This window comes from Garra rufa, chromosome 18 (assembly GCF_049309525.1).
Source record: "Garra rufa chromosome 18, GarRuf1.0, whole genome shotgun sequence".
NCBI classification, from domain to species: Eukaryota; Metazoa; Chordata; class Actinopteri; order Cypriniformes; family Cyprinidae; genus Garra; species Garra rufa.
This window is the reverse complement of record NC_133378.1, coordinates 7,072,598-7,098,675: the sequence shown is the minus strand read 5'-3', so window position 1 is coordinate 7,098,675 and position 26,078 is coordinate 7,072,598. Positions and strand designations below refer to the sequence as shown.

Sequence of the window (26,078 nt, the reverse complement as noted above, 5' to 3'; positions counted from 1 at the left end):
TTAGTTTATTCACTATAGTTTAGAAAATGGCAATAAAATATTACAAGAACTCAGTTAAACTGTGTCAGAACAAATTCCTCTTGATAATGTCAGATATCTTTGATAGAAAGGTATGTAATGGATTACAATCAACCAAAAATTCTGTCAAATGTTGGTATGACAATATTTACAAAACTATCAATACTTTGTTGACCAATTACCAAGCAATGCTTTTGTTCAGTCTGTGGTGTAAAAAAAAAAAACAGTTAAGCAAAACATGGTCAGGTCAATGTGTCAAATCAAATTTTTAGATTCCAAATCTTTATCAATTTTACTGGTAGTCCACTGTATGAAGGATTTTTTGGGTGTAATATGTCACAGTTTACTTTATTTTGCTATCCTCACTTGCATAAATGAACTACAGTGTCCTGCGCCCACTAGTAAAAAAATATCAAAAATTATATCTGGTGTCTGAATCATTTTTGGTTTGACTGTAACTGATAAATGTCAGATTACCAATAAACAGGCAATTTTAAATTCTATTTTTAGTCTAAATAAATAAATAAATAAAACAATGAAGACCAAATAAGGCTAAAGACTAAATATAAACAGTAAAATGATTTTCATGTTATGCTGGATAAAAAACAAACGACGCAGTTCTATTTTTAATCTAAATAGATATAATAAACTAAACAAAAAAGACTAAATAAGGCTAAATACTAGACAAAAATATTAACATGGCTTTCATGTTATGCCACATAATTAATAAACTGCAGATAACCAATAATGGCAAATATTAAAAATCTATTTTTAATTCTAAATATATTAAATAATCAAAACCAAAAAAACTTAAATACTAGACAAAAACAATTATTGAAATGGTTTTTATGTTATGCCAGATAAATAATCAATTGCAGATAACCAATAACGCTAAATATGGAAATTCTATATTTTGTCTTAATTGATAAAAAAAATTACATAAAAAAACAATAAGACTAAAATCCATTGCGTTAAATGTTACAAATGAATTTATGCATCACAAATCATAAGATTACAGTATACAGTATAAAAAAAAATTATATTTTATTTGAGATTCTGTGATAAATTAAGTTTTTAAGATCAGCACAGTAGTACACACACACACACACACACACACACACACACATATATATATATATATATTACCAAAAAAAGATGGTAAAATCATCATCAGAAAGTTTTTTATTTTATTTTTTATTTTAATTGATTATTATTTTTTATTATTTGGCAGTGCTGAAAATCCAATTATACTTGCTTGGGATCGGTCTAAAATACAGAACAAAAAACAGCAATATTGTGAAATATTATTACAATTTAAAATAATGTTTTTGTAGTTTAATATATTTTAAAATATAATTTATTTCTGTGATGCAATGCTGACTTTTCAGAAATCATTGTAATATGTTGATTTATTATCAATGTTGGAAACAGTTGTGGTGCCAAATATTTTTTTTTAATCTGTGATACTTTTTTCAGCATTCTTTGATTGTAATTTTTTTTAAGTACAGCAATTATTCAGTAATACAAATAAGTCTTGTCAAATAAAATTATTCATTTCTATCAAAAAAAGAAAGAAAAAAAATTACTCACCCCAAATTTTTTAACAGTAGTGTATATTGTTAAAAAAAGATTTCTCCTTTATATAAATGCTGTTCTTTTTAATGTTTTATTAATAAAATAATCCTGAAAAACCAAATATTAATAGAATGATAACTGAACGATCATGTGACACTGAAGACTGGAGTAATGATGCTGAAAATTCAGCTTTGCATCACAGAAACAAATTATATTTTTAAGTATATTAAAATAGAAAATATTAAAAATCATACTGATCCCAAACTTCATTAGAGATGTTGCTAGATGGTGACATTTGAAGATGGTAAAGGTTATAGCACAAGCATCCTTAAAATGTTGCAGCCTGAACTCAAAACATAAAATGACATGTCTAACCCGCTTCTGACTGCAGCCCAATACTAGGAAGGTCTCAATGCTGTTCTCTTTCAAATAGGCATTTCTCTCTCCTCCAAAACCTGGTTCCACCTCATAGTCTCCATTCAGGTACTGCAGAGTAGCTTTAGTGATATGGATCCTCCTGAGGAGCAAAATCAGGTTCAGCTGTGTCAATAATTGTGTTTACTGTCTGTCCAGTGCTATGTATAGCTGTGTATACATGTATGATTCTCACCCGGCTTTGCCTCCAGCCTCCATGTGGTTGGCTAGCGTGACGTCGTTGGACCACACGTCGAACTGCCACTTTCTCAATCCTAGAACTCCACAGTGCACACGACCACTGTGGATACCGACCCGCATGTTTACGTTGACCCCTGTGACCTCTCGCACCAACCTGCGACACAAACACAAAAGTTTTCAATAAATCATAAATAAAAATTACATTTAGTATTATTTTTACATACTAGTAGTGCGTCTTAGCTTTTATTAGCAGGTTTTACTTTTAGTTACTTTTAGTGAATGATTCACAGCTGTTTTTTTTTGTTTAGTGATAGTTGTTCATGAGTCCCTTGTTTGTCCTGAACAGTTAAACTGCCTGCTGTTCTTCAGAAAAATCCTTCAGGTCCCACAAATTCTTTGGTTTTTCAGCATTTTTGTGTATTTGAACCCTTTCCAACAATTACGGTGTGATTTTGAGATCCATCTTTTCACACTGAGGACAACTGAGGGACTCATATGCAACTATTACAGAAGCTTTAAACACTCACTGATGCTCCAGAAGGAAACACGATGCATTAAGAGCCAGGGGGTGAAAACTTTTGAACAGAATTAAGATGTGTACATTTTTTCTTATTTTGCCTAAACATCTTTTTTCTTTTTATTTAGTACTGCTCTTCAGAAGCTACAGAAGACAAATTTAACAAAAAAGTTACATTTACCCTAATCTTCAAATTCAAAAAGTTTTCACCCCCCGGCTCTTAATGCATTGTGTTTCCTTCTGGAGCATCAGTGAGCGTTTGAACCTTTTGTAATAGTTGCATATGAGTCCCTCAGTTGTCCTCAGTGTGAAAAGATGGATCTCAAAATCATACAGTCATTGTATGATTTTGACAAACAAGGGACTCATGAACAACTATCACTATAAACAAAAAACAAAAACAAAAAAAAAACAGCTGTGTATCATTCAGTGAATGTAAACTTTTAAACAGGGTTATTTTGATAAATTCAACTATTATTTTCTCTTGTGGACTATATGTAAACATCTTTTATGTGAAATAGTGTTGTCAAAAGTCCCGGTACTTCGGTACCAAGTCGGTACTAAAAAAATTAAAACGTTACGGTACCAGGTTTTCTTAAGTACCGGTGGTACCGACTATCCGGTCAACCCGGTTCTTGATACGCTTTCCAAAAGGTGCGCACACACGCACTGCGAAGTTGCGCTCTCTTCATTCCGGTGGTGCTGCTGATGCCGCGGCTCTGAATCGACTTGTTGACAAAGAAGAGCCAGACTTGCTCCAAATATTTTGGAACTGCGGCTTATCAAGGCGAACATCATAGATCATCAAAAAAACTATTCGCAAAGGATGCCGTCTAGGTTCTCTCGAAAGGAGGAAACACATCAAAAACACCTCAGAGATCGACTAAGATCGACTCCGGGATCAAATTAAAGAGTTCAAGTAAGGTAAGTTTAATTTTAATTTCATATTAATAGCATTATTGCATATTTTAATTTGAATGTCAGACTGAAATAAACATCACCGTTTGTGTAGTAAATCGTTAGCATAAGCGCGGCTAACGCTATAATGCTGGGCCTTAGAATGAATTTGAACCAATGCTCCTATAACTTTTGTTAGAGTAAAAAAAAAAATAAGGACATGATATATTTACTATTTTACACACAAATGACCTGTGTATCCAAAATATGTGTGTTAGAGAATGTACAAATGTGTCGGTAACAATGTTTATGTCCTTAATATCCGTCTGTCAGAAAACGTTCTAGGCTTGATAACTCTAGCAGGTTTAAAAAGCTTTTTGATAATAATATGAATGCAGTTTAGATTGAATAAAAGTACAATCAAATAAAACACGTTTTATCCCCTGTTTAATTTGTTAATACTTTACAATAAGATCAAATTCATGCATCATCTAACATAAACTTAAAGTAAAGTGAACAATATATTTTTACAACATTAATTCATGTTTGTGAATGTTTAACAGATTCATGTTCAACAGGATTTTATGCATTAGTAAATGTTGAAATTAGCCTAACCTTACGAAGAATAATTTCCATGTAATGTTAACTACTTTTTATTGTTAGGCATGTTTTCTAACAAATGAAAATTGTAAATTGTTTTTAATACTGCAGTTTCCATCTGTGATAGACACTTGTCTTAATATATGTAATCTTATCTAAATTTATTATAACAGCTGAGCTTAGTCATTTACTGAAAATTCATATTTTGCTGGTGTCAATGATCTAATGTTGCATCTGGTCAGACTTAGGCCACGGCTTTACTTAAGTATATTACATTTTCTTTTTACAGTTGCAGATTGAGGAAGATCATGAAAGACCCCAGCGAACTCTAAAACAAACAACAGTACAGATGTTTTTCAGTAGCAGCAGAAATATGACAAAAAGTTTTGAGTGAAGCTTGTTTACATTTTTTATGCCTGTAATTTATTTAGATGTTATTTAATTACTAAAATGTTTACAATCCTTGAAATACTATTTTAACCTGTGAAAAAACTTTTAACAAAATATTACATTAGTATTAGGAATGGCACTGTTTTTTGTACATTTTATTTTCTTTATTAATAAAAAATAGTGTTGCTCAATTGATGTTATTGTGTTTTGCATTGGTACCGAAATTGGTACCGAGAACCGTGGATTTTCACTGGTATTGGTACCGAATACTGAAATTTTGGTACCGTGACAACACTAATGTGAAATATCTTTTTCAGCTCAGTACTAAATAAACAATAACATACATTTTATATGATCCTTTTAACTTTGCTAAACTAATTAACATTTGGCAGATTCTACAAGGTGTATGTAAACTTTTGACCTCAACTGTATATGTCCCTCATAAACAAACAGATATAAAACATTTAATACCCAACATTAAATTTACAGATTACTATCAAAAATGAGATAACCTCACAACTGTGCATATGAAATAAACCTCACAAAGCTTGATGTTCAGATGAACTGGCGGCTGAGTGAGACTTACGAAATGGCTTCAATCATGTCCACCCCCATTTCCACACAGCAGTGAGCGTGGTCCGCTCTGGGCTCAGGTAAACCTGACACGCAGTAGTAACAATCCCCCAGGATCTTGATCCGTAAGCAGTGGTTCTCCTGCACACACACAAACACACACACAAAAATGGAACAGAAGTTAATTAGAAAGTTCAAGCTGAGGAGATGGCAGCTTCACGCTGAGGTGTAAAAAGAGGGTAGTCATTCTGCTTAGAGTGTGATACAGAGAGACTGTGTGATTTTTGTGTGTGCATGTGACACCATGTGTAAACACGCGTCAATAGTCAATACCGATAAAACTTTATAGAGAGAACAAACCCAAACCTTCGACAATGGATATGACAAAGGACATACACTTATAAAAATAAAGGTTCTTTATTGGCATCGATGGTTCATTGAAAAAACCTTGAACATTCATGAAACCTTTCAAATGCAGGTTCTTTATAGTGGAAAAAAGTTCTTTAGATTTTCAAAATGTTCTTCAAAATGGTTCTTTTAAGACCTGTTCACTGAAAGGTTCTTTGGGGAACCAAAAGTGGTTCTTCTATGGCATCACTGTAAAAACACCCCTTTGGAGCTTTTATTTTTAAGAATGTATGTTATAGCGAATAACAGGTCTTTAAAGAAATCAAAGCAGAGCAACATGAAGTAGCTGTGTTTTTTCCCTGAATGAGTAAGTGTTTTTAAAGGAGAAGTTACTTCCAGAACAAAAATGTATAGATAATGTACTCACCCCATCCAAGATGTTCATGTCTTTCTTTCTTTAGTCGTAAGAAATTATGTTTTTTGAGGAAAACCTTTCAGGATTTTTTTCTATAGTGGACTTCTATGGTGCCCCGAGTTTGTACTTCCAAAATGCAGTTTAAATGCAGCTTCAAACGATCCCAAATGCTTCTGTAAACGATCCCAGCCACAGATAAAGGGTCTTATCGAGCGAAACAATTACAAATCACTGCAAAAGGCTTATCTTACTTAGTATTTTTGTCTTGTTTCTAGTCAAAAATTCTCAAAATTCTTAAATTAAGATGCATTTACTAGATAAGCAAAATTACATACGATATTTAGTCTTGTTTCCTGGGGGGAAAAACTAAATTAAGTGCAGTTTGCTCAAAATAAGTAAAATTATCTGCCAGTGGGGTAAGTAAAATACTATTGTTTTAAGTATATTTTACTTACCCCATTGGCAGATAATTTTATTTGTTTCTGAGGGGGAAAAAACTAAATTTAAGCGCATTTTGCTTAAAACAAGACTAAAAATCTTATGCCATTTTGCTTATCTAGTAAATGTACCTTCATTTAAGCAGTGTTGTTTTCGTCAACGATGACGAAATCATTTCGTTGACGCCACTTTTTTTCATGACGATAACGAGACGATGACGAGATAAAAATGGCTCGTTGATGACTAAAACATGACGAGACGTGTGTGAGTTTTCGTTGACGAGACGAGAATAGACGAAAATGTTAGTGGGTGGTCCGTCAGACGTTTAAAATGCATGACATTTCCGCTTATTGTGCATGCCGATTAAAACTTAAAAAGTATCTGACGCTATGGCAAGCCGTTTTAGCATTAAATACTCTTTGCTATACTAGTATGGCAAGCCGTTTTAGCATTCCATCCTTGTTTGTCTTTTATGTTCTAAAACATTCCTTCATTATTGTAATTATTGGTGAAAATAGTCGATCCGGAAGCTCGCATTGTGTTGAACTATAGATCTGCTATTTTCACAACTTATAAGTGACACTACCCAACAGCAAAATACTTACTGACCTACATTAATTTGTTAAAAGACTACTTTTTTCCCTTTTTTTGACTAAAACTAGACTAAAACCTTTTTGACTTTTTGTCGACTAAAATTGGAATAAAACTATCACATATAGAAGTGACTAAAATTTGACTAAAACTAAGAAGCATTTTAGTCCAAAAGACAAAGACTAAGACTAAATCTAAGATGGTTGTCAAAAACAACACTGCATTTAAGAATTTTTAGATATTTTGACTTGAAACAAGACAAACATACTAAGCAAAATAAGCCTTTTTTGCAGGGTTTATATACTTTTTAACCTCAAATGCTCATCTTGATCATCCTACATTGCTGCAGAAGTACTAAGCTTTTCAACATTACCTGCCTTGAACCAGAAAAAAACAGAGTTCAGGCCAGTGTTGATCATTTCGTTGACGCAACTTTTTTTCATGACGATAACGAGACGATGACGAGATAAAAATGGCTCGTTGATGACTAAAACATGACGAGACGTGTGTGAGTTTTCGTTGGCGAGACAAGAATAGACGAAAATGTTAGTGGGTGGTCCGTCAGACATTTAAAATGCACGTCATTTCTGCTTATTGTGCATGCCGATTAAAACCTAAAAAGTATCTGCCGCTATGGCAAGCCGTTTTAGCATTAAATACTCTTTGCCATACTAGTAGGCTATGGCAAGCCGTTTTAGCATTCTATCCTTGTTTGGTTACGCTCACCACCTGGTGTGCAGCGCACAACGTGCTCAACACGTCACATTGTTGTCACTCAGACAGACAGACGATTAACCATGATGGCGGCAGTTTGCACATTATTTCAAATATATGTCTTTTATCTAAAACCATTCCTTCATTATTGTAATTATTGGTGAAAATAGTCGATCCGGAAGCTCACATTGTGTTGAACTATAGATCTGCTATTTTCACAACTTATAAGTGACACTACTACTACTGACCTACATTAATTTATTAAAAGACTACTTTTCACCCTTTTTTTGACTAAAACTAGACTAAAACCTTTATGACTTTTCGTCGACTAAAATTGGACTAAAACTATCACATATAGAAGTGACTAAAATGTGACTAAAACTAATAAGCATTTTAGTCCAAAAGACTAAGACTAAATCTAAGATGGTTGTCAAAAACAACACTGGTTCAGGCAGAGCAAGACAAGACAAGATAGTTTCACTAGACACTTCTTCTTCAGCTGGGACTCTTTACAGATGCATTTGGGATCGTTTGAAGCTGCATTTAAACTTCATTTTGAAAGTTCAAACTCTGGGCCCCATAGAAGTCCACTATATGGACAAAATCCTCAAAAAACTATTTCTTTACGACTGATGAAAGAAAGACGTGAGCATCTTGGATGACAAGGGGGTGAGGACATTATCTGTAAATTTTTGCTCTGGAAGTGAACTTCTCCTTTGTTGGAGGAACACTACATTAGAAATGCTGTTGTCATTCAACATTTCGTCCAGCACCCATCAGGGCTTCCATCAGATCTTCTAGCGGACACTGGTCCATTTTTATCCTCTGCTGCACCATGGTGGGTTATCAAAACACCTTTTGCGCTGTGTTGGAGCCCATGCTGTGGATGCCCTCTGGGAAGCCTCATTCCCACAGGCTGGAGCCGAGACTCCCAACCCTCATAGATTATGTGGACCCCACAGATGAACCCAAAAAAAGCCCCACCACTGACTGCAACAGCAGCATGTATATGGGTCAAAGACGGTAAGATGTCCACGTCAAAAGAAATTTACAAACGTGATTTTATGTCCATAGAAAGCACATTAAATGTAAAGGGTAAAGGGTCTAGTTTTAAGGTTTCAAATACTTTTTTTTTAGAAAATAAAATGTCAAAATTTGGTTAAAATAATATTTGGTTAAAATAATAATTTGGTTAATACCTAATATTTTTGTGGAAACTGTCATACCAATATCTTTGATGAATAGAAAGAATCCTGTATTTACTAAAGAATCTAGTATTATCTAAATGTAGTCATGTTCACAAAACAGTAGTGTATTTTAAATAACTTAAATATGTGACCCTGGACCACAAAACCAGTTTTAAGTAGCACAGTTATAATTGTAGCAATAGCCAAAATATATTGTATGGGTCAAATTAATCAATGTTTCTTTTATGCCAAAAATGATTAGGATATTAAGTAAAATGTTCCAGGAAGATTTTTTTTGTAAATTTCCTACCATAAATATACAAAACATAATTTTCGATTAGTAATATGCATTACTAAGAACTTCATTTGGACAACGATTTTCTCCCTCCCAATATTTGCACCCTCAGATTCCAGATTTTCAAATAGTTGCATCTCAGCCTATCCAAGCTTATTTATTCATCTTTCAGATGATGTATATATCTCAATTTAAAAAAACTGACCTTTATGACTGGTTTTGTGGTCCAGGGTTACATATTTATTTAAGTGAAAACTTTATGCATAATGTTGAACTAATACCTTGCAGTCTCAAAAATTGATTAAATATAGACTCCATGTTGTCACCACAGTAAACAGATCATGCTGCAACAATGATCCAGTTCAAAAACATATTTAATGTGTTAATCTATGCTATGTGTCAACAGATGTCCTTACCGAAGCCAGCTTGTCAAAGCGGGCAAACAGCTCATTCAGAGTCATGACCAGCTCTTGAGCAGTGCACTGCGATGCCAGACTAGTGAAACCCTCGATGTCTGCAAACAAAATACTGAAAAACACACACACAGAGAGAAAAAGAGATTTAAACTGTATGAATTGTTGCTTTGTCTTTACAACATTCATCAAAATCGGATGCAAAATTCATTTTTGTATGCTGTTTGCATATAAATAACCACCCTACAATGATAAAAATCCATTCACTTATTTTTTTTAATTCCCAAAAAACATTAACAGTCTCCATTATCAAGCTGTTTTGAAGCCCCGCCCATGACTGCTGACGGACTGTCCCGTATTAGCATATTTCTGTCCTTAGACAGTTGTACACAATTTTTTCCCAGCGATCAAGCAGCTGTAGTGACAACTATGTCTTGTAAGCAATGCAGGTGTTTTGTATTTGGATGTGAAAGTGAACATAAGAGTCTTCATTTTCTCCCGACATCAGAGCCACTGAGGACGCAGTGGATTAGTTTTGTTTTTGATGATAACGAGCCATTGAATACACACAATGAAAAAAAGAAGAGAGGGGCAGAGTGAGCAGAGCTCATTATCATTTAAAGAGACATGCACTGAAATAGGTCGCTGTTAACAGTTAACTGTTTTCACTGCAAAAAATGCTTTTCTTACTTAGATTTTTTATAGTTTTCAGCCAAAATATCGAAAAATTCTTAAGTCTAGAAGGATTTTCTAGGCGAGTAAAAATTATTTTCTTGTTTTCAGAAGAAACAAGTCAAAATTAAATGAGTTTTTGCTTAGAACAAGGAAAATAATCTGTCAATGGGGACAGAAAACAATATTATTTTTCTTACCCCAATGGCAGATTATTTTGCTTGTTTCAATTTTGACTTGCTTTTTTTTTTTTTACTTGTCTAGAAAATCCTTCTTGATTTAAGAATTTTTAGATATTTTGGCTGGAAATGAGAAAAAATCTAAGAAAAGCATTTTTTGCATTGAAAACAGTTCTGTTAAACAGCGACCTATTTCGGTGCATGTTTCTTTAAATGATAATGAGCTTTGCTCACTCCGCCCCTCTCTCCTGTTTTTTTTGTGTATTCTGTAGCGTGTTACCATCAAACTAATCCATTGCGTCCTCAGTGGCTCTGATGTCAAGAGAAAATGAAGACTCTTATGTTCACTTTTACATCCAAATACAAAACACCTGCATTGCTTATGAGACATTGCTGTCACTACAGCTGCTTGATCGCTGGGAAAAATTGGTGAACAACTGTCTGGGGACGGAAATAGGCTGGAAAAAATACAAAAAAATGAAAGTAAGAAAGCATTTTTTGCAGTGTCTGACTAGGTAAAAAAAGGGGTGTTGTTTTTATATGACCATCAAGTAATTTTAACCAAAGTATGTTATAGACATTTCATGAAGACCCTAAAGAATCAAACCAGCTTGTGGAAAATGGTCATCCCATGTCTCCTTAAACTAAAATGTTCCTGTATTGATTAAATGCTTTGGTAACATTTACCAGAAAACAGTCCTGTCAATAAAACAACAATTTAAGACAGAAATAAGCTTTAATTTTAATGTTTGGCAGCACAGAGGTCAATGCCATAAGAGCCAGGTAGAAACGTATACAGTGTGAGTGTGTGAATCCCTTGAGCTGAAGGGAAATTCACTCTGAGGCTGTGTCGGAGCAGGCGCTGTGGAGTGCTTTAATTGAATCATGGCTTCATTTCAGTATCTTCTGGGGTTAGCGCTAGTCTAGTGACTGATAATTAACTATTCCCTCTCTCACCATAATTAGCTGACCACATTTCAAAAGAAAAGCCCCACTGCTCCTATTACCAGCTCCCAGAGCCGAGGCAAAGAAGAAAAGAGTAAGGAAGCAGGAGAGATCAATGGAAGGATGAAAATAAACAAAGAAAAGGCCAAACGGCCACAGAAGATGATAAAAAGCAATGGTCAAAGGGTCGGCAGGACGTAAATGCACTTCAAAAAAATTTGAAAAATGATTGAGAAATAATTGCATGTAATCCTAAATAAATGAATAGTCAATCACTTAAGAATTGTGCAAAATGTATTATTCAATGTTAACCTAAAGAGAAAAAAATGTAAATACCCACACGAAAATAGAATGAGTTTCTGCACCTCTGAAACAACTTGTTTATTTGTTCCAATGTAATTAAGGCCATGAGGGTGGTAAAATTAATATAAACTAGGGTAAACTGTCAGTCGATTAAAAATTTTAATCTAATTAATTACATGATGTTTTGATAAATTAATCTAATCAATCGCAAACTAAATTTGGCTGTGAAAATACCCACAAAAGCTATTATTGTGTTAAATGAGAAAGTAGCAAGTAAACATCGCAAATAGTAGCTTTAACTTCTGCACAAAGTTTATTACACATAAACATTTAGGCTGCAACGGCCTAACGTAAACTATTTAACATAAAATTTGACAAACATCTCAGTATTTTTTGTTCATACAATGAAAGTCATTGGTAACCAAAACAGCTTTGTTACCAACAGTCTTAGTAAACAATGTCAGAATTAAATTTTTTTGCTATTAATATTATTTTTAATGAAATGGTACTCTAAATGTCTTCATGAGTCATTCATTCGATTTGAATCAAAATAGTTAATGTGGCACAGTTTGACACATGCAGTAACAGTAATGCTCACCTGACATTGTCGTGCTTCTGGATGTAGATCTTGTGAAACATCATGTCTTCTTTTTTAGCGTTGATGTCAGCCTTCATTTCCATGGCGACATGTCTTGGCAAAACAGACAGCAACAGGCGTTCCTGAAAATTGTAGAGAGGAGAGAAGAGAGGGAATGTGTGTGAGAGAGAAAGAAAGATTACCATGCAATTCTTCTCACTGGAGATCAAACATCCTTTCTTTATGTAGTTGTTTCTTGCCTGTCAAACATCAGCATCCCAGTGCATATATTTTGTTGGCTTGTCCACTAATGACAGTGTTTAGTTTATTATATCTCTATTAGAATTAGAATGGTGTTTAACAGGGTTTTCAAAAGAACCTTCAATAGATTCAGAGCAGATGCCATATTTTGTCAATGTGTCAAATATTCAGCTGACAAAATGTTGAAAATATGCACAGTAGCTATTGAATTTTCATAGAATGGGATGAGATTTTTCTAGAACTTCATTTAATTTTATGAGACAAGATTTAATGGAACTTAACAGAATTCTCTGTGGAATTGTATTGAATTTCATGGAATGGAAATCACAGAATATCAATGAAATTCAAATTACATCAGATTTTAACTACTGTTAACTGTTTACTGTTTATTACTGTTAGTAATTAATGCAAACTAACAATAAGCACTACACTTGTTATAGTATATATACAGTCAAGTCCGAAATTATTAATACCCCTGGCAAATTCTGACTTAAAGTTACTTGTATTCAACCAGCAAGTTTTTTTGACCGGAAATGACACAGGCTTCTCCCAAAAGATAGTAAGACGATGTACAAGAGGCATCATTGTGGAAAAAAATATTTCTCCGCTTTTATTTACATTTGAACAAAAATTGGCATGTCCAAAATTATTCATACCCTTTGCAAACTGTCACAGTCTATGGGAAAATCCAAAGTTCTATACCATTCCAAATAGTCCAAGATGTTCTAAAGCATCCTAATTATCCTGATTCATTGGGAACAGCTGTTTTAATCAACTCAACAGGTGAAAAACAGAAGCTCTCTGCTGTTGGTTTGTGGACAGTCATGACTAAGACAAACGAGCTCACTGAGGACCTGCAGCTGCGCATTGTGGCTGCTCACAAGTCAGGAAAGGGCTATAAGACCATATCTAAATGTGGCTACAGTGCAAAGTATTATTAAAAAATACAAGATGTTCCGCACTGTGAAAAATCTCAGAGGACGTGGTCGGAAGTCAAAAGTGACACCTGTGCTGGCCAGGAGGATAGTGAGAGATGTAAAAAAGAATCCAAGGATCACCACCAAGACCATCCTGATGAATCTGGGCTCTGCTGGTGGCAACATCTCAAGGCAGACAGTCCACAGACACTGCACACCGCTGGGTTCCACAGACGCAGACCAAGGAGGACACCACTTCTCCAGATAAGGCACACAAAAGCCTGCTTGGCCTTTGCAAATGCTCATCTGGACAAAGAAGACGATTTCTGGTCTTCTGTTTTATGGTCAGATGAAACAAAAATTGAATTGTTTGGCCACAATGATGTAGCCTTCATCTAGCGTAAAAAAGGACAAGCCTTCAACCTTAAGAACACCATCCCCACTGTCAAACATGGTAATGGGAACCTAATGTTTTGGGGGGGGGGGGGGGGGTTCAGCCGGTGGACCAGGGAACCTAATCACAGTAAACGGCACCATGTAAAAGGAGCAATACGTAAAAAATTCTCAACAACAACATCAGGCAGTCTGCAGAGAAACTTGGCCTTGGGCACCAGTGGACATTTCAGCACAACAACGACTCAAAACACACAACAAAAGTGGTGAAGAAATGGTTAGCAGACAAAAACATTAACATTTTGCAGTGGCCCAGCCAGAGTCCTGACTTAAATCCAATTGAGAATCTGTGGAGGGAGCTAAAGATCAGGGTGATGGCAAGGAGACCCTCCAACCTGAAAGAGTTGGAGCTCATCGCTAAAGATGAATGGGCAAAAATACCAGTGGAGACATGCAAAAAGCTGGTCAGCAATTATAGGAAACGTTTGATTGCTGTAATAGCCAATAAAGGCTTTTCTATTGATTATTGAGAAGGGTATGAATAATTTTGGACATGACACTTTTTGTTCAAATGTAAATAAAAGATGAGAAATATTTTTTTCCACAATGATGCCTCTTGTACATCATCTTATTATCTTTTGGGAGAAGTCTGTGTCATTTCCGGTCAAAAAAAAAAAAAACCTTGCTGGTTGAATACAAGTAACTTTAAGTCAGAATTTGCCAGGGGTATGAATAATTTCAGGCTTGACTGTACATTTTTGTTAAAGTTAGTAAATAAAAAAAAATGTGTTAGTTCATGTTACCTCAGGTTTATTAAATAAGATTAACAGACACAACTTTTGATTTTAATGTATCTAATACTCCATGTATATAAAAATGTATCAGTAGGTGATAAAATGAACATTTACTAAGATGAATAAATGCTTTAGAAGTATTTTTGTATTGTTAGTTTGTTAACTAATGTTAAAAAGAGTTTGAGTTAAAGAGAGTTTGTAAGTGTAATGTCAATGAAGGAGTTTAGAGTTAAACCCAAGCGCAGTTCATTTCAAAAAGCATAAACAAATAGAAAATAAACAAGACTAGCAGACTTGAACTTCACTTTAACAAATTTGACCGGAAACCATAACAGAGACAACAAACAGTCTGTAACATTGATCAAAGCTCAACAAGAGAGAAGGGCTCTAAATATACATGTTCTAATGAGTTAACAAGGACAACCTGAAAACAATTAAGACAGGAAACAGGAACATGAAGGACAGGAAACAGTGATAAAGACTAAGACTATGAACAAGACTAACCTTCAAAATAAAAGATGTGTAAATTTTATGAGTTTGGCTTACGGTCTTATTTACATCCAGCTATTTTTAGCTGTACAATACAAAACAACTCATTTTGCTGCTTGATGGAAATTGGTGTGTCTTACCATATTATTTTAATGTATTATCTTAATTATAAACACACTGGTTTGTAGTGCACACAGTTTTACCAATTACTGCACGTTGTTATTTTTCTCCTTATTTCCCTACAGCTGTCAGTGAACCGGAAGCCTTCTGTATTTTAAGCTGGTTACAGTTTTGTCGTCTGGTGCTTTAAATGTAGGAAAAATTTTCCTCGTACAAAATCCGTAACCCAACAGGAAGTCGGTTATTTTTAATTTTCTCAGCAAATTTTGTGTCATTTTTGCCATTTTATGGCATCGTGCTTGAACAAACTCTTCCTAGAGATTTATTCAGATCAACACCATATTTGGTGAGTCTAATCTAAAGGCCTAAATGGTGACGTTAAATTGCGAAGATCTAGAGTTTTCGTTGGAGGGTGTGTCTGTGGCGGCCTGAGAGATTTCAATGTTTCGCCATGAAACAGGAAGTTGCTTTAACTCAGGCATACAATGTCCGATCTGCCCCAAACTTCACAAGTGTGATAACACTCCTGACCTGAAGACATCTACATGCCCATATTCAGTTATAGTCACATCGCCACCTGCTGGCAACAGGAAATGTCATGCTTTATGCTGCATCAAACTCCTCCTCGTGATTTATACAGAACAATACCAAAATCAGTCAGTCTTATCTAAAGGCCTTAGCGATGTTAAATTGCGAAGATCTTGAGTTTTCGTTAAAGGGTGTGTTTCAGTTATATTCAGTTATAATCATAGCGCCACCTCTTGGGAATGGGATACATCATGCATTGCACTAACTTAAATAAACGATCTACAATCTGCACCAAACTTCAAATGTTTGATAAAAGTGCTGGCCTGAACACATCTACATGCCAATAATCAGTTGTAGGCATAGCGCCACCAGCTGGCAGCAGGAAGTTTGGCACATATAAATGACTTATGACATATTTCTCCTATATTTAATATATTAAAAGCATACTGCCCACCGTTCGCTGTTTTCCTAAAGCAACCGGTCGGCGGTGAGCCCGGGTGCGAGGGCCCTTTCATCGCTGCTTGCAGCTTTAATTTAAAATGTAATTTATTCCTGTGACGTAAAGCTGAATTTTCAGCATCATTACTCCAGACTTCCATTCCTTCAGAAATCATTACAATATGCTGACTTGCCACTCAAGAAACATTACTTATTATCAGTGTTAAAAACAGTTGTGCTGCTTCATATTTTTGTGGAAACTGATACGTTTTTTTCCACATATAAAGTTCAAAAGATGAAAATTAGATTACAAATGTCTTTACTGTCACTTTTGAAAATTTAATGCATCTTTGCTAAATAAAAGTACAAATTTCTTAAGAAATAACACTTTTGAACAGTAGTGTAGCTAGTAAATTGTTCCAGTCAAAGGTCACTGACCTGCTGCTGGTTTTCTCTTTGCAGGTGCAGTCGGGCCTGGATGTAGCCTCTTGTCTCCTGAAAGGCTTGTCTCTGAGAGACCTCTGCTGGGTAGTGAGTGCAGATCCCAATGATGTTGGTGCACAGGAAGATCAGCACGTTTGCGCTCAGCTGAGGGGAGAAGAGAGGAGAAAACAGACTCATTCAATGTCTCTCTAGTGATCAGTTGAACCTTTCAACAAAAAAGGCTTTAGCTTAACGCTCTGGAATCCTGGGACATCTGTCGTACTCCAGGGCTTTACTCGACTGCAGTATGGGAAAAAAAGCCAACCTCTGACCCGGAGAGGCTACTTCCTGTAGAGAAGTTTACACTAGGGAGCCAGAACAGAGCTAAAAATGGAGCCTGAAGCAGAGCCAACACTGTAACTTCCTTTGGGTGAATGAGAGGAGGGGTAATGGGAGAGTGATGGGGGTTACTCCAGGTCACACGGTTCACACCATTACACTCAACTGAATAAGCTGCAGAATCACTATGAAACACTTGCTGGCCTATTTCCTAAAAAGCCTATCTTAAAAAATATGCTAAATAAATACTTCCACGTCACACCAAAGGAGACATTATGTGGCTGTTGAGATGTGAAGCTCATAACAATATTCGATTGAGAAAATATAACCAAAATAGTAGGTAAAACAGGAAAATTGATTTAGCCAAAGCTGATTCCATACACTTCAGATATTTTATTGCATGAAGGGTTGGGCAATATGTAAAAAAAATTACATTTTCTTAACTTTTCAGACATGTTACACAATTTTATTTGAAACCTATCTTAATTAGGGCTGTCAGTTTAACGCATTAATGTAATTAATTAGTGATGATATAAAAAAATGAATAAATAAAAATAAAGAAATTAAAATATTTTAACACAGTTAAAATCATCTTATATTTAATGTAGTTGATTGTTGACAAATATGATGCAGGGCAACCACTCCATAAATGCAGTTATGCCTTAAAATTCAAGATATTGGTGCAAAAAATGCCCCTGAATGAGTTTTTGTCTCATATTTATATCAATTGATAAGCATTTTACTTGAGTAGGGAGATTACACGAGTGCTGATTTTGTCCCGAATATCACAAGTTTTATTGTGATTTTATACAGCAGTTCAGTAAATAAAAAGTTGATCTTGCATTCTATTTTAAACACAATATTATATTTTTGCTCAATTTTGTTTAGATCCAAAATTAATCACACGTTTTAAACAATTCATGTGAATCAATGATTCAAAGGCCCATTTATAAACAGTCATTTATTTCATTCCAAAATGAATCAGCCAATTGAACAAATTGAATGAAAGACTCATAAAGTAATTTACCGACACCTGCTGGCAGATTTAGTTTCTTATTAAGAGTATCATTATTCATTAAATAACAGGCTAATAATAATAATAATAATATAATAATAATAATAATAAAAACATTAAAGGGATAGTTCACCTAAAAATTATTTCAAAGTTTGAAATTCAAACATCTTTTGTGGAACATAAAATAAGGTATTTTGAAGCTGTTTTGGTTACCATTGACTTTCACTGTATATGAACGAAAAATAGGCCTACTGAGATGTTTCTTAAATTATCTTTTATGTTCCATAGTTTATGTTAGGCCATTGTAGCCTAAATGTCTATGTATAATACATTTTATGTTACATTAAATAAAATATTTATTTCTAAAGCTACAATTTGTAATGTAATATAATGATACTTTCTCATTTACCACAATAATAGTTGTAAATAATCTTTTGTGGGTATTTTCACAGTGAAATTTATTTTGTGATTAATTAGATTAATTAATTGATACATCATGTAATTAATTAGATTAAAAAAATTAATCGACTGACAGCCCTAATCTTAATATGTGATGCGATCTGGGAAAACTCGTCAGATGTCGCGCTAGGATGTTTTCAGGAAATTTGAAAAATAGGTCGCAGGTCACTTTTTTGTCAAAATTAAGTTTTCATTCAATTATTATTCTATAACATCTTGTCTATCATCTGAAACTATCTTGGCAAAATTCACTTGTTAAGTGCAGAAAAATAGCGATTTATTGTGTTAAGAACAGGCTCACAGAGGTGCTTTCTCTAAACACCACAAAAACAGTTAACCTATCAAAATAAACCACGTAACATAAAATAAAGGTGTATCAATGCACATTCCCCACCAGTCCTGTGTAAACTACAGCACACAAAGTTTTATTTATTTATTGTTAATATTGTGAGATGGCGGAGTGTAACAACGCAGTCTGAAATACTGTATAGCTGCTGGCCTCAACGATCTTACTCGTTTCATTCTGCTCAATCTTGGAGATGTCAGTGCTCTAAACGATGCTATATGGACTATTTTACATCCAGAGATGAAGGATCGGATGATGAAGTTACTAAAGAGGAGGAGTCCGACCATAGTCAGTTATGTGTAAAGGTGCACAAACAGTTGCGCTGCGCTCGCTTTTCTAAAACTCTCCTAGGTTACGTATGTAACCCTAGTTCCCCTAGTGAACGAGGGCTGCGTCCGGAAACGCTTTGGGGAACGCCCTCATCGAGACCATGCTCTGAAACACGTGTGAAATCCAATAGAACACACACGACGTCACAGGCAGATGACGTAGGGACCCGGAAGCTATAAAGCACGTGGGGCGTTTCTGCCGGCAGCTTCTGCTCCAGAGAAGCTAGCGCGCCGCAGGGGCAGCGGAAGTATGGCTTCGAGACGCAGCTCTCGTTCCCTAGGGGAAATGAAGCTAGCGCAAGTTCTGGCAGGAAGACTCAATCGTTCGCGTCACTAATTACCTCCTCATCTTCCAATCATATCATTACTGTAGCTTTAAAGGGTAGCGCTTACCATGTCTGAGTTCGCAGATGCTGTTGCTCCAGCACCTCCATCCTCCCCACCTCCACCAAGATGGAATCTCTCCTCCAACTCCTCTATTCTACCAAGCTGGGTCATCCCTCTATTACCACATCCATCAATCAGGCTATCCCCTTCTTCGCGAAGACTTCAGATTATCTTCCTCAATCCCCACCATCACCAGTTGGCCCCTTTCCTGACTCCGCGGGGGGTTAGCGGCGCCCCCGCCTTCGTCTTCAGGCGGGACTCGCTGTTTCCGTACCCTCGGAATGCGATTTACCAACGGGGCCTACGCCAAAGAACCGGATTGCTTGCTGAGCTTCTACATAAATGAAATCGGTATAGTATAAATTCTCCCGAGTCTTTCTGGTAGAACTAGGGTTACATACGTAACCTAGGAGAGTTCCCCACCGGGAACTCAAGCTGCATCCGGAAACGCTTTGGGGAACGATATGCCCACGCTGCCAGACTTTCAAGCCCTTGCTCAGGGTGTGGGAGAACCACTAAAGCGAGAGAATTGGCCCGAATGTCGAGGCCATAGAACTTACAAAGGCGTGGACCAGCCCGCAGCGACACAAATGTCAGACAGGCAAATGCCTGACAGAAAGGCCTTAGAGGCAGCCATACTCCTAGTGGAGTGAGCCTTGATCCCCAAAGGAGTGGGGAGGTCAGAGGACTCAAAAGCCATAGGGATGGCCTCCACTATCTATAGACTAAGGGTCCACTTAAAGGCGGGAAGCCCTTTCTTATAAGGACCGTAGCATACAAGCAATTGGTCAGATTTTCTCCACAGGGCAGCTCTGTGGGCGCATGCGTCCAGTGCACAATTAAGCTTCTCTTGGTCCAGAAAGGAGGAAGACAGAGGCTTCGAGAACGACAGGCCATGGTGTAGACTAGAGGGAACGTAGGTACATACCCCAGACTGGGGTAAATAAAGGCTTTAAGAAAGAAGGGGCCACAGAAGGGGCCTGTAAGTCACCTACTCTCTATAGTGAGGTAAAGCCAAGAGGAAGACAGTCTTCGTGTCAACGCTCTGGGAGAAATCTCTTCGATGGGTTCGAAGGGAGGTAAAGACATCCAGAACCACGGCCAGATCCCACGAGGGAACGTGAGAACGTGCCACAGGCCTCAGCCTCAGCGCACCATGGAGGAAACGGACTGCTAGGGGTATCCCTCAAAAGTTCAGAGACTATGCCCATGAAAAACAATGGAAAACAGATGCAACTCGTAAAGTGAAAGTAAAACCCGTCTAACTTTAAACCCATTTTTTTTTTCTCAAAATTCCATTCCTGAAATTCATAGCTATCAGCCAACGTCAGATAGCCATAACTTTTGTTACGTTCAAACTATGGACAAAATACAGAAGTTTTGGAAAGGGCTTGAGACAGCTTTCATTTGGTATCAAAACCTAAATAAGGTACAATTTCACCATGTGTTGAGTTTTCCTAGATCGTATCACATATATACTGAAATCAAAATGGCTTCAAAATCTCAACACTCATTCACTGCCAATAGAAAAGCTTGGAAGAGTCAGGACATTTTTTGATATAACTCTGATTGTATCAGTCTGAAAGAAGAAAGTCAAATACACCTAAGATGGCCTGAGGGTGAGTAAATCATGAAGTAATTTTTATTTTTGGTTGAACTCCTTTTAACTGTATTTTAGGAGTGTGAGTGCATTCAGCTCCATCACAATTAAATTAAGAGCTGATAATGATGGAAAAGTAATCAGTTGATAACCTTTCTTCCACTCTCATGGACCAATCAATGTCCAGATGAACCATGCCCATCTGATATTAATGTACGCTATGAACTATAAAATAATTTCTCTCTCCCACTTTACAAACAGGCAGGTTTATTAGCAGCCATATTAATCTAATAGCCTCTCATAGCTGAGTGGATAGTTTATGTCTAAGCTCTTTTGAAAACTACAGAGGCTTTATCTGAAGTGATAGCAGATACAATCTTGTACTGTATGCTGCTCTACATGAGATAAAACAATCGATATGAAAAACAAACAAACAATGGTTTGCTCCAGCACACAGCATACGAAATGAGAAACCAAAGGGACAGGCGAGAGGCAATGCTATGTGTGTGCAAGTGTGTGTGAGGCTGAGCCTGCTGGCCACACTGACATTAGGCAGATGGCTGTGAGCTCTGTTTACATTAGAGGTTCTGTTCAAGCAAAACCAGGCCTGGTTTGTGTGTGTGCATGTGCGCGTCAGTGTGCACGTGCAAATGGACGCTTTTAGTGTTTTGACAAGTGACATCAGCAATAGCATTAGATTTAAGTTAGAGCTGTCAGTTTATCATGTAATAGAATTTATTACAAAAAAATAGGGTTAAAAATGTAATGTAATGCTTTTAATCATTGCCTCCTGACCTGTACATAGCAATTCAACCTTCAAATAACACCGTAATGTACAGTAAAACATAATTTTGCTGTCTACATCAAGTCAAGTTCTTGTGCTCAAATATATAATGAATACAGGATTGAGAAACATTTTAAAGCACTTTTCACAACTTTTAATTTGACAAGGGATCTTAAAATAGGGTGCCAAGAACAGCAAGACATGACATCCGCCTTTACGTCTATCAGAGACTGAACTGTGAACTAGAGATGTGCTTATATATGTATGTGTGTGTGTGTGTGTGTGTAATAATAAATATCTAACACAAACATAGTGCTTGCTAGTAACTGATTGCAAGTAATCTGGATTACGTAATCAGATTCCAAAAGTACAGTACTTGTAATTAGAGTAGATTACATTTTAAAATGCCCATGATAAGATTACAGTTACTTTTTATGAATTACATATCATTTACAATGGCAGTAAATTATTTGAAAATTACTATTTTAAATAAATCAATACATTATTAGTAAAGAATTAGTAGACTAGTTCCTCCCTAATATATAGGTTTGTAAAGCCACTGTCATAAAAATGCATGACCTATCTGTCACAATAATTATCTGAATAATAATAATACATTATAATTAATAATGACAATACATAGCTGCAAGCAGCGATTATAGGGGTTCAAGTGCTTTAAGGCATTTAAGCAAATATGGAAAAAAAATATTACATATTAATTAGCAAGGCTGTAACCAAATACAGGTAATTTGCCATAGAAATATGATTTTTTTTAATGTCCGATCTCCTTAAAACTGTGCATGCTTGCTTAGAATACCTGTGGCCTGTGCTCACCAGGTTTGTGAAGTTTTGAGTTTTCCTTTACAGTAGGCTTTGTAGGATTTGAGGTAAATTTCGACAAGCCCCTTTTCTAAACAACCCTGTTATAGCTTCCCAAAACGTAAATTTCCACATTTTTGATAATTATTGACCTAGAGAGTCCAGAGAATTGTACTGTAGAGCTGTTTTTTCCAGACTGAGCGAAAACCTAGGCCTAGTTTGCAAAAGTAGGTTTTTAACATAATTAAGAATATTTGATGAACATTTTGATTGACAGCAGTGGTTCTTGAGGCCTCCGTTAACCTTGTCTAATAGGTGCTCGAAATTCATCGGCCAATGGCGGTCACGTTTTTTTAAGATACGCAAATGTCCTTATAGACACTTGTGGCACTTTGGACCAAGACCGTGCACAGCGATTTTCATGTTGATAGGACAAGCGGTTGCATACTGTAGGTATGGTCATTTTTTCCATGATTTTTGTCCTGTGACCTCAGATTGAGCTCTTACATAAGTGTTCTGAGTTTGGCGACAAATTGTTTAAAAAAGTAGCTTTTTTACATAACATCAAATATTTAATAAACCGTTTGATTGACAGCAGTGGTTCTTGATGCAAAGTTGAGGCAAAGAATGAGGAGCTCTATCAAATGATATGAATATTGAGTGAATGTGTGAAACACCATGTGATTTCAGAGACATAAAACTTATTAACGCCAACACGTGGCCAATTTCTTTTACATTTTTCACAGACCTTTGGTGCTCAAAATTTATCAGACAATAGCGGTCATATTTTTTTGAGATACGCAAAAAAAACCTTGTAGACAAAAGTCCTTATAGACTATTGTGGCACTTTGGACCAAGACCGTGCACCGCAATTTTCATGTTGATAGAACAAGTAGTTACATGCTGTAGGTATAGCCATTTTTATGTTTTTTTCTTCTTATAGCACCACCAAGTGGCCAAGCGCCATGACTTTTGTCCTGTGACCTCAGATTGACCTCTTACATAAGTGTTCTGAGTTTGGTGAATATATCTCATTCCAAGCAGGAGTTACAGACATTTTAGTAAAAGTGGCCCTCCCCCTTTCAAATGTTTTGGCATCCCTTTGCGACGGTGAGTCAACATTTTTTGATAATTATTGATAATCACTCTCCAGAGAATCTTTCTGCACTGGTTTGGTTCCGATTCAGTGAAAAACCTAGGACTAGTTCGCAAAAGTAGGTTTTTCAAAAAATCTAAAATACTCAAAAATTCAAGACACTTGACATAAGACACTTGAGCCTGCGACTGATGGTTTAGGACTTATGAACGATTACATACTTTTTTAAAGGCGGATTGGGGTGAGCCTTGGTAACGTTGTCGATGGTGTGAGTGCTACCATCCCTCAAAGTTTCAAGTTTCTACGACTTACGGTTTGGTCTGCACAATCAGTTTTACGTGGAGATCGGTAATGGCCATTCTAACAATTACAATATGGCTTTACCATATAATTACAATAATTTTTTCATCTTCATAGTCAGCAAATCATAATGTATAAATAAAAATGTAATCCTATCTAATCATAGGTTTGTTTGACATGCAAAATGTGCTGATTCTTTTACTATATATTGCTTATGATCGGTGTGCATTATCAGCTGTGTGTTCATATCACAGGCAGCTCCTAATTGCTTGCTCTTCACCAGAGGGCGAGGTCAGTGGGTTTACACACACTTGGCCGTTCTGTTTGCGCAACTTGACACCTCTCTCCTTCACGCTCAAGATTTATTAGCAATAACCATCACAAGTGCTGGGACACAGAGAGAGACACCGTTCACCCCTTTACTCTCTGTCAATCTTCTCCTCCGTCTATTTTTCTTTGCCTTTCACTCACAAATCAACAAATAAATATATTTCCTGACTCCCTCTCAGCGTGGCTTACACACCGGCTTTAAAAGTGACATATTTGCTGACACTGAGAACATCTCTCCCCTTATAAGCCTATGTTTAAAGATCCTTCTTGTGTCTGCCAATTTTTTTCCAGTAAAAGTCAACAAGCGACGTGTAGAAACTGTCATAAAAATGATATTATGATTACAGCTCACTTTGAATGTCCACTACAGTGTGTTTATTGCTCAGAGTGGTGAGAGAGAGAGCATCTAAAGAATGTTCATGGTGTAAAAAGACTTAAGCTCTATGAACAGCATCTGTGGCATTACTAAATGTCCATTACTAAAAAATGTAATATAAGAGCTATTAAAATCTAAATATAACACATTTTCACAGTGGTAGTCTATGGACCAACACAATGTAAAAAACAAAAATGTGCAGTTTTTTATTTATTGAGCTGTAATGTTGTCAAAATCGTCTTTTAAGGTGATTCTAGACTACTTTTATAGGTAGATAAACTAATAGTGTTACAATTAGTACCTTTCTGGGCCTTGAACGTGGTAGTTGGGTCAGAAAGCTCTTGGATTTCATCAAAAATATCTTAATTTGTGTTCTGAAGAAGAACGAAGGTCTCACAGGTTTGGAACGATACGAGGGTGAGTAATGACAGAATTTTCATTTCTGGGGGAAACTATCCCTTTAAGACCCATAGAAACCAGAGCTATAGAAATTCCAGAATATTCGTATCAGTCTTTATTTTTTTCTATGTTAGGCAACATGAACACAAACAAGGCATACTCTAGACAAATCTGGTGTTTAAAAGTATGATTTTTCTTTGTGTTTGTCTGCTTGAACTTCTGTTCATTCATTAATTCACTACTTCCGGATATTTGTGATTTTGTAGACCATTTGTGTTTGTAGACCCACTCGTCCTCTTTTCTCTGCGCTGGTCTGTGTTTATCTACCTGTGGCTGCTCCAGATATTATATAAAGCCATTATGATCATTGCAGATTATGTCCAGCTTTCGAATCCTCTGTGATGCCACTAAAGGGGGTGGGGTGGGACAATACGCCTGAAACCTGTGGAAACATGAAACTACTGGGCTTTGACAAAGAGTACGTTCCCATGTGCAGAAAACTGGAGCCTTGAATATCTGAATGGGACTTATGAGGATGAAGTGAGGGACAGAAATAGATTATGAGAGAACGTTGGGACAGTGATGGAAACATGATGACAACCTCAAAAAAACAAAAAACAGATGGCATCTAAAAAGGTACATACTGTACCATTTTTAAATGATGTATGACTTTGAACAAGAGCTTAATGTGGCATTAGATCAATTTCATAGTATGAAACATCATCAAAAATTATAAACTGGTCTATATCCAGGTAGTATTGCTTGCTGTACACTGTAAAAATGCAAGTACATATTTTACAGTGTATGAGCTGTTTTGAGTCACAAAGACAAAGAGTATCACATGGCTATGAGTGTGACATTGCGTTTATACAAC

The 26,078-nt window shown here is 36.1% G+C and overlaps 1 protein-coding gene across 1 annotated transcript in view; it reads right to left on the bottom strand.

Moving 5' to 3' along the window:
* adcy6a (adenylate cyclase 6a) overlaps nt 1-26,078 on the bottom strand; it is an 83,642-nt gene that overhangs the window by 13,280 nt on the left and 44,284 nt on the right. The window contains exons 4-9 of the mRNA XM_073822547.1: nt 16,641-16,790; nt 12,284-12,405; nt 9,590-9,701; nt 5,199-5,326; nt 2,204-2,362; nt 1,969-2,110 (exon numbers count right to left, since the gene is read on the bottom strand). Of these exons, the coding sequence (XP_073678648.1) occupies nt 1,969-2,110; nt 2,204-2,362; nt 5,199-5,326; nt 9,590-9,701; nt 12,284-12,405; nt 16,641-16,790 (813 nt within the window). The remainder of the gene's footprint in view (nt 1-1,968; nt 2,111-2,203; nt 2,363-5,198; nt 5,327-9,589; nt 9,702-12,283; nt 12,406-16,640; nt 16,791-26,078) is intronic.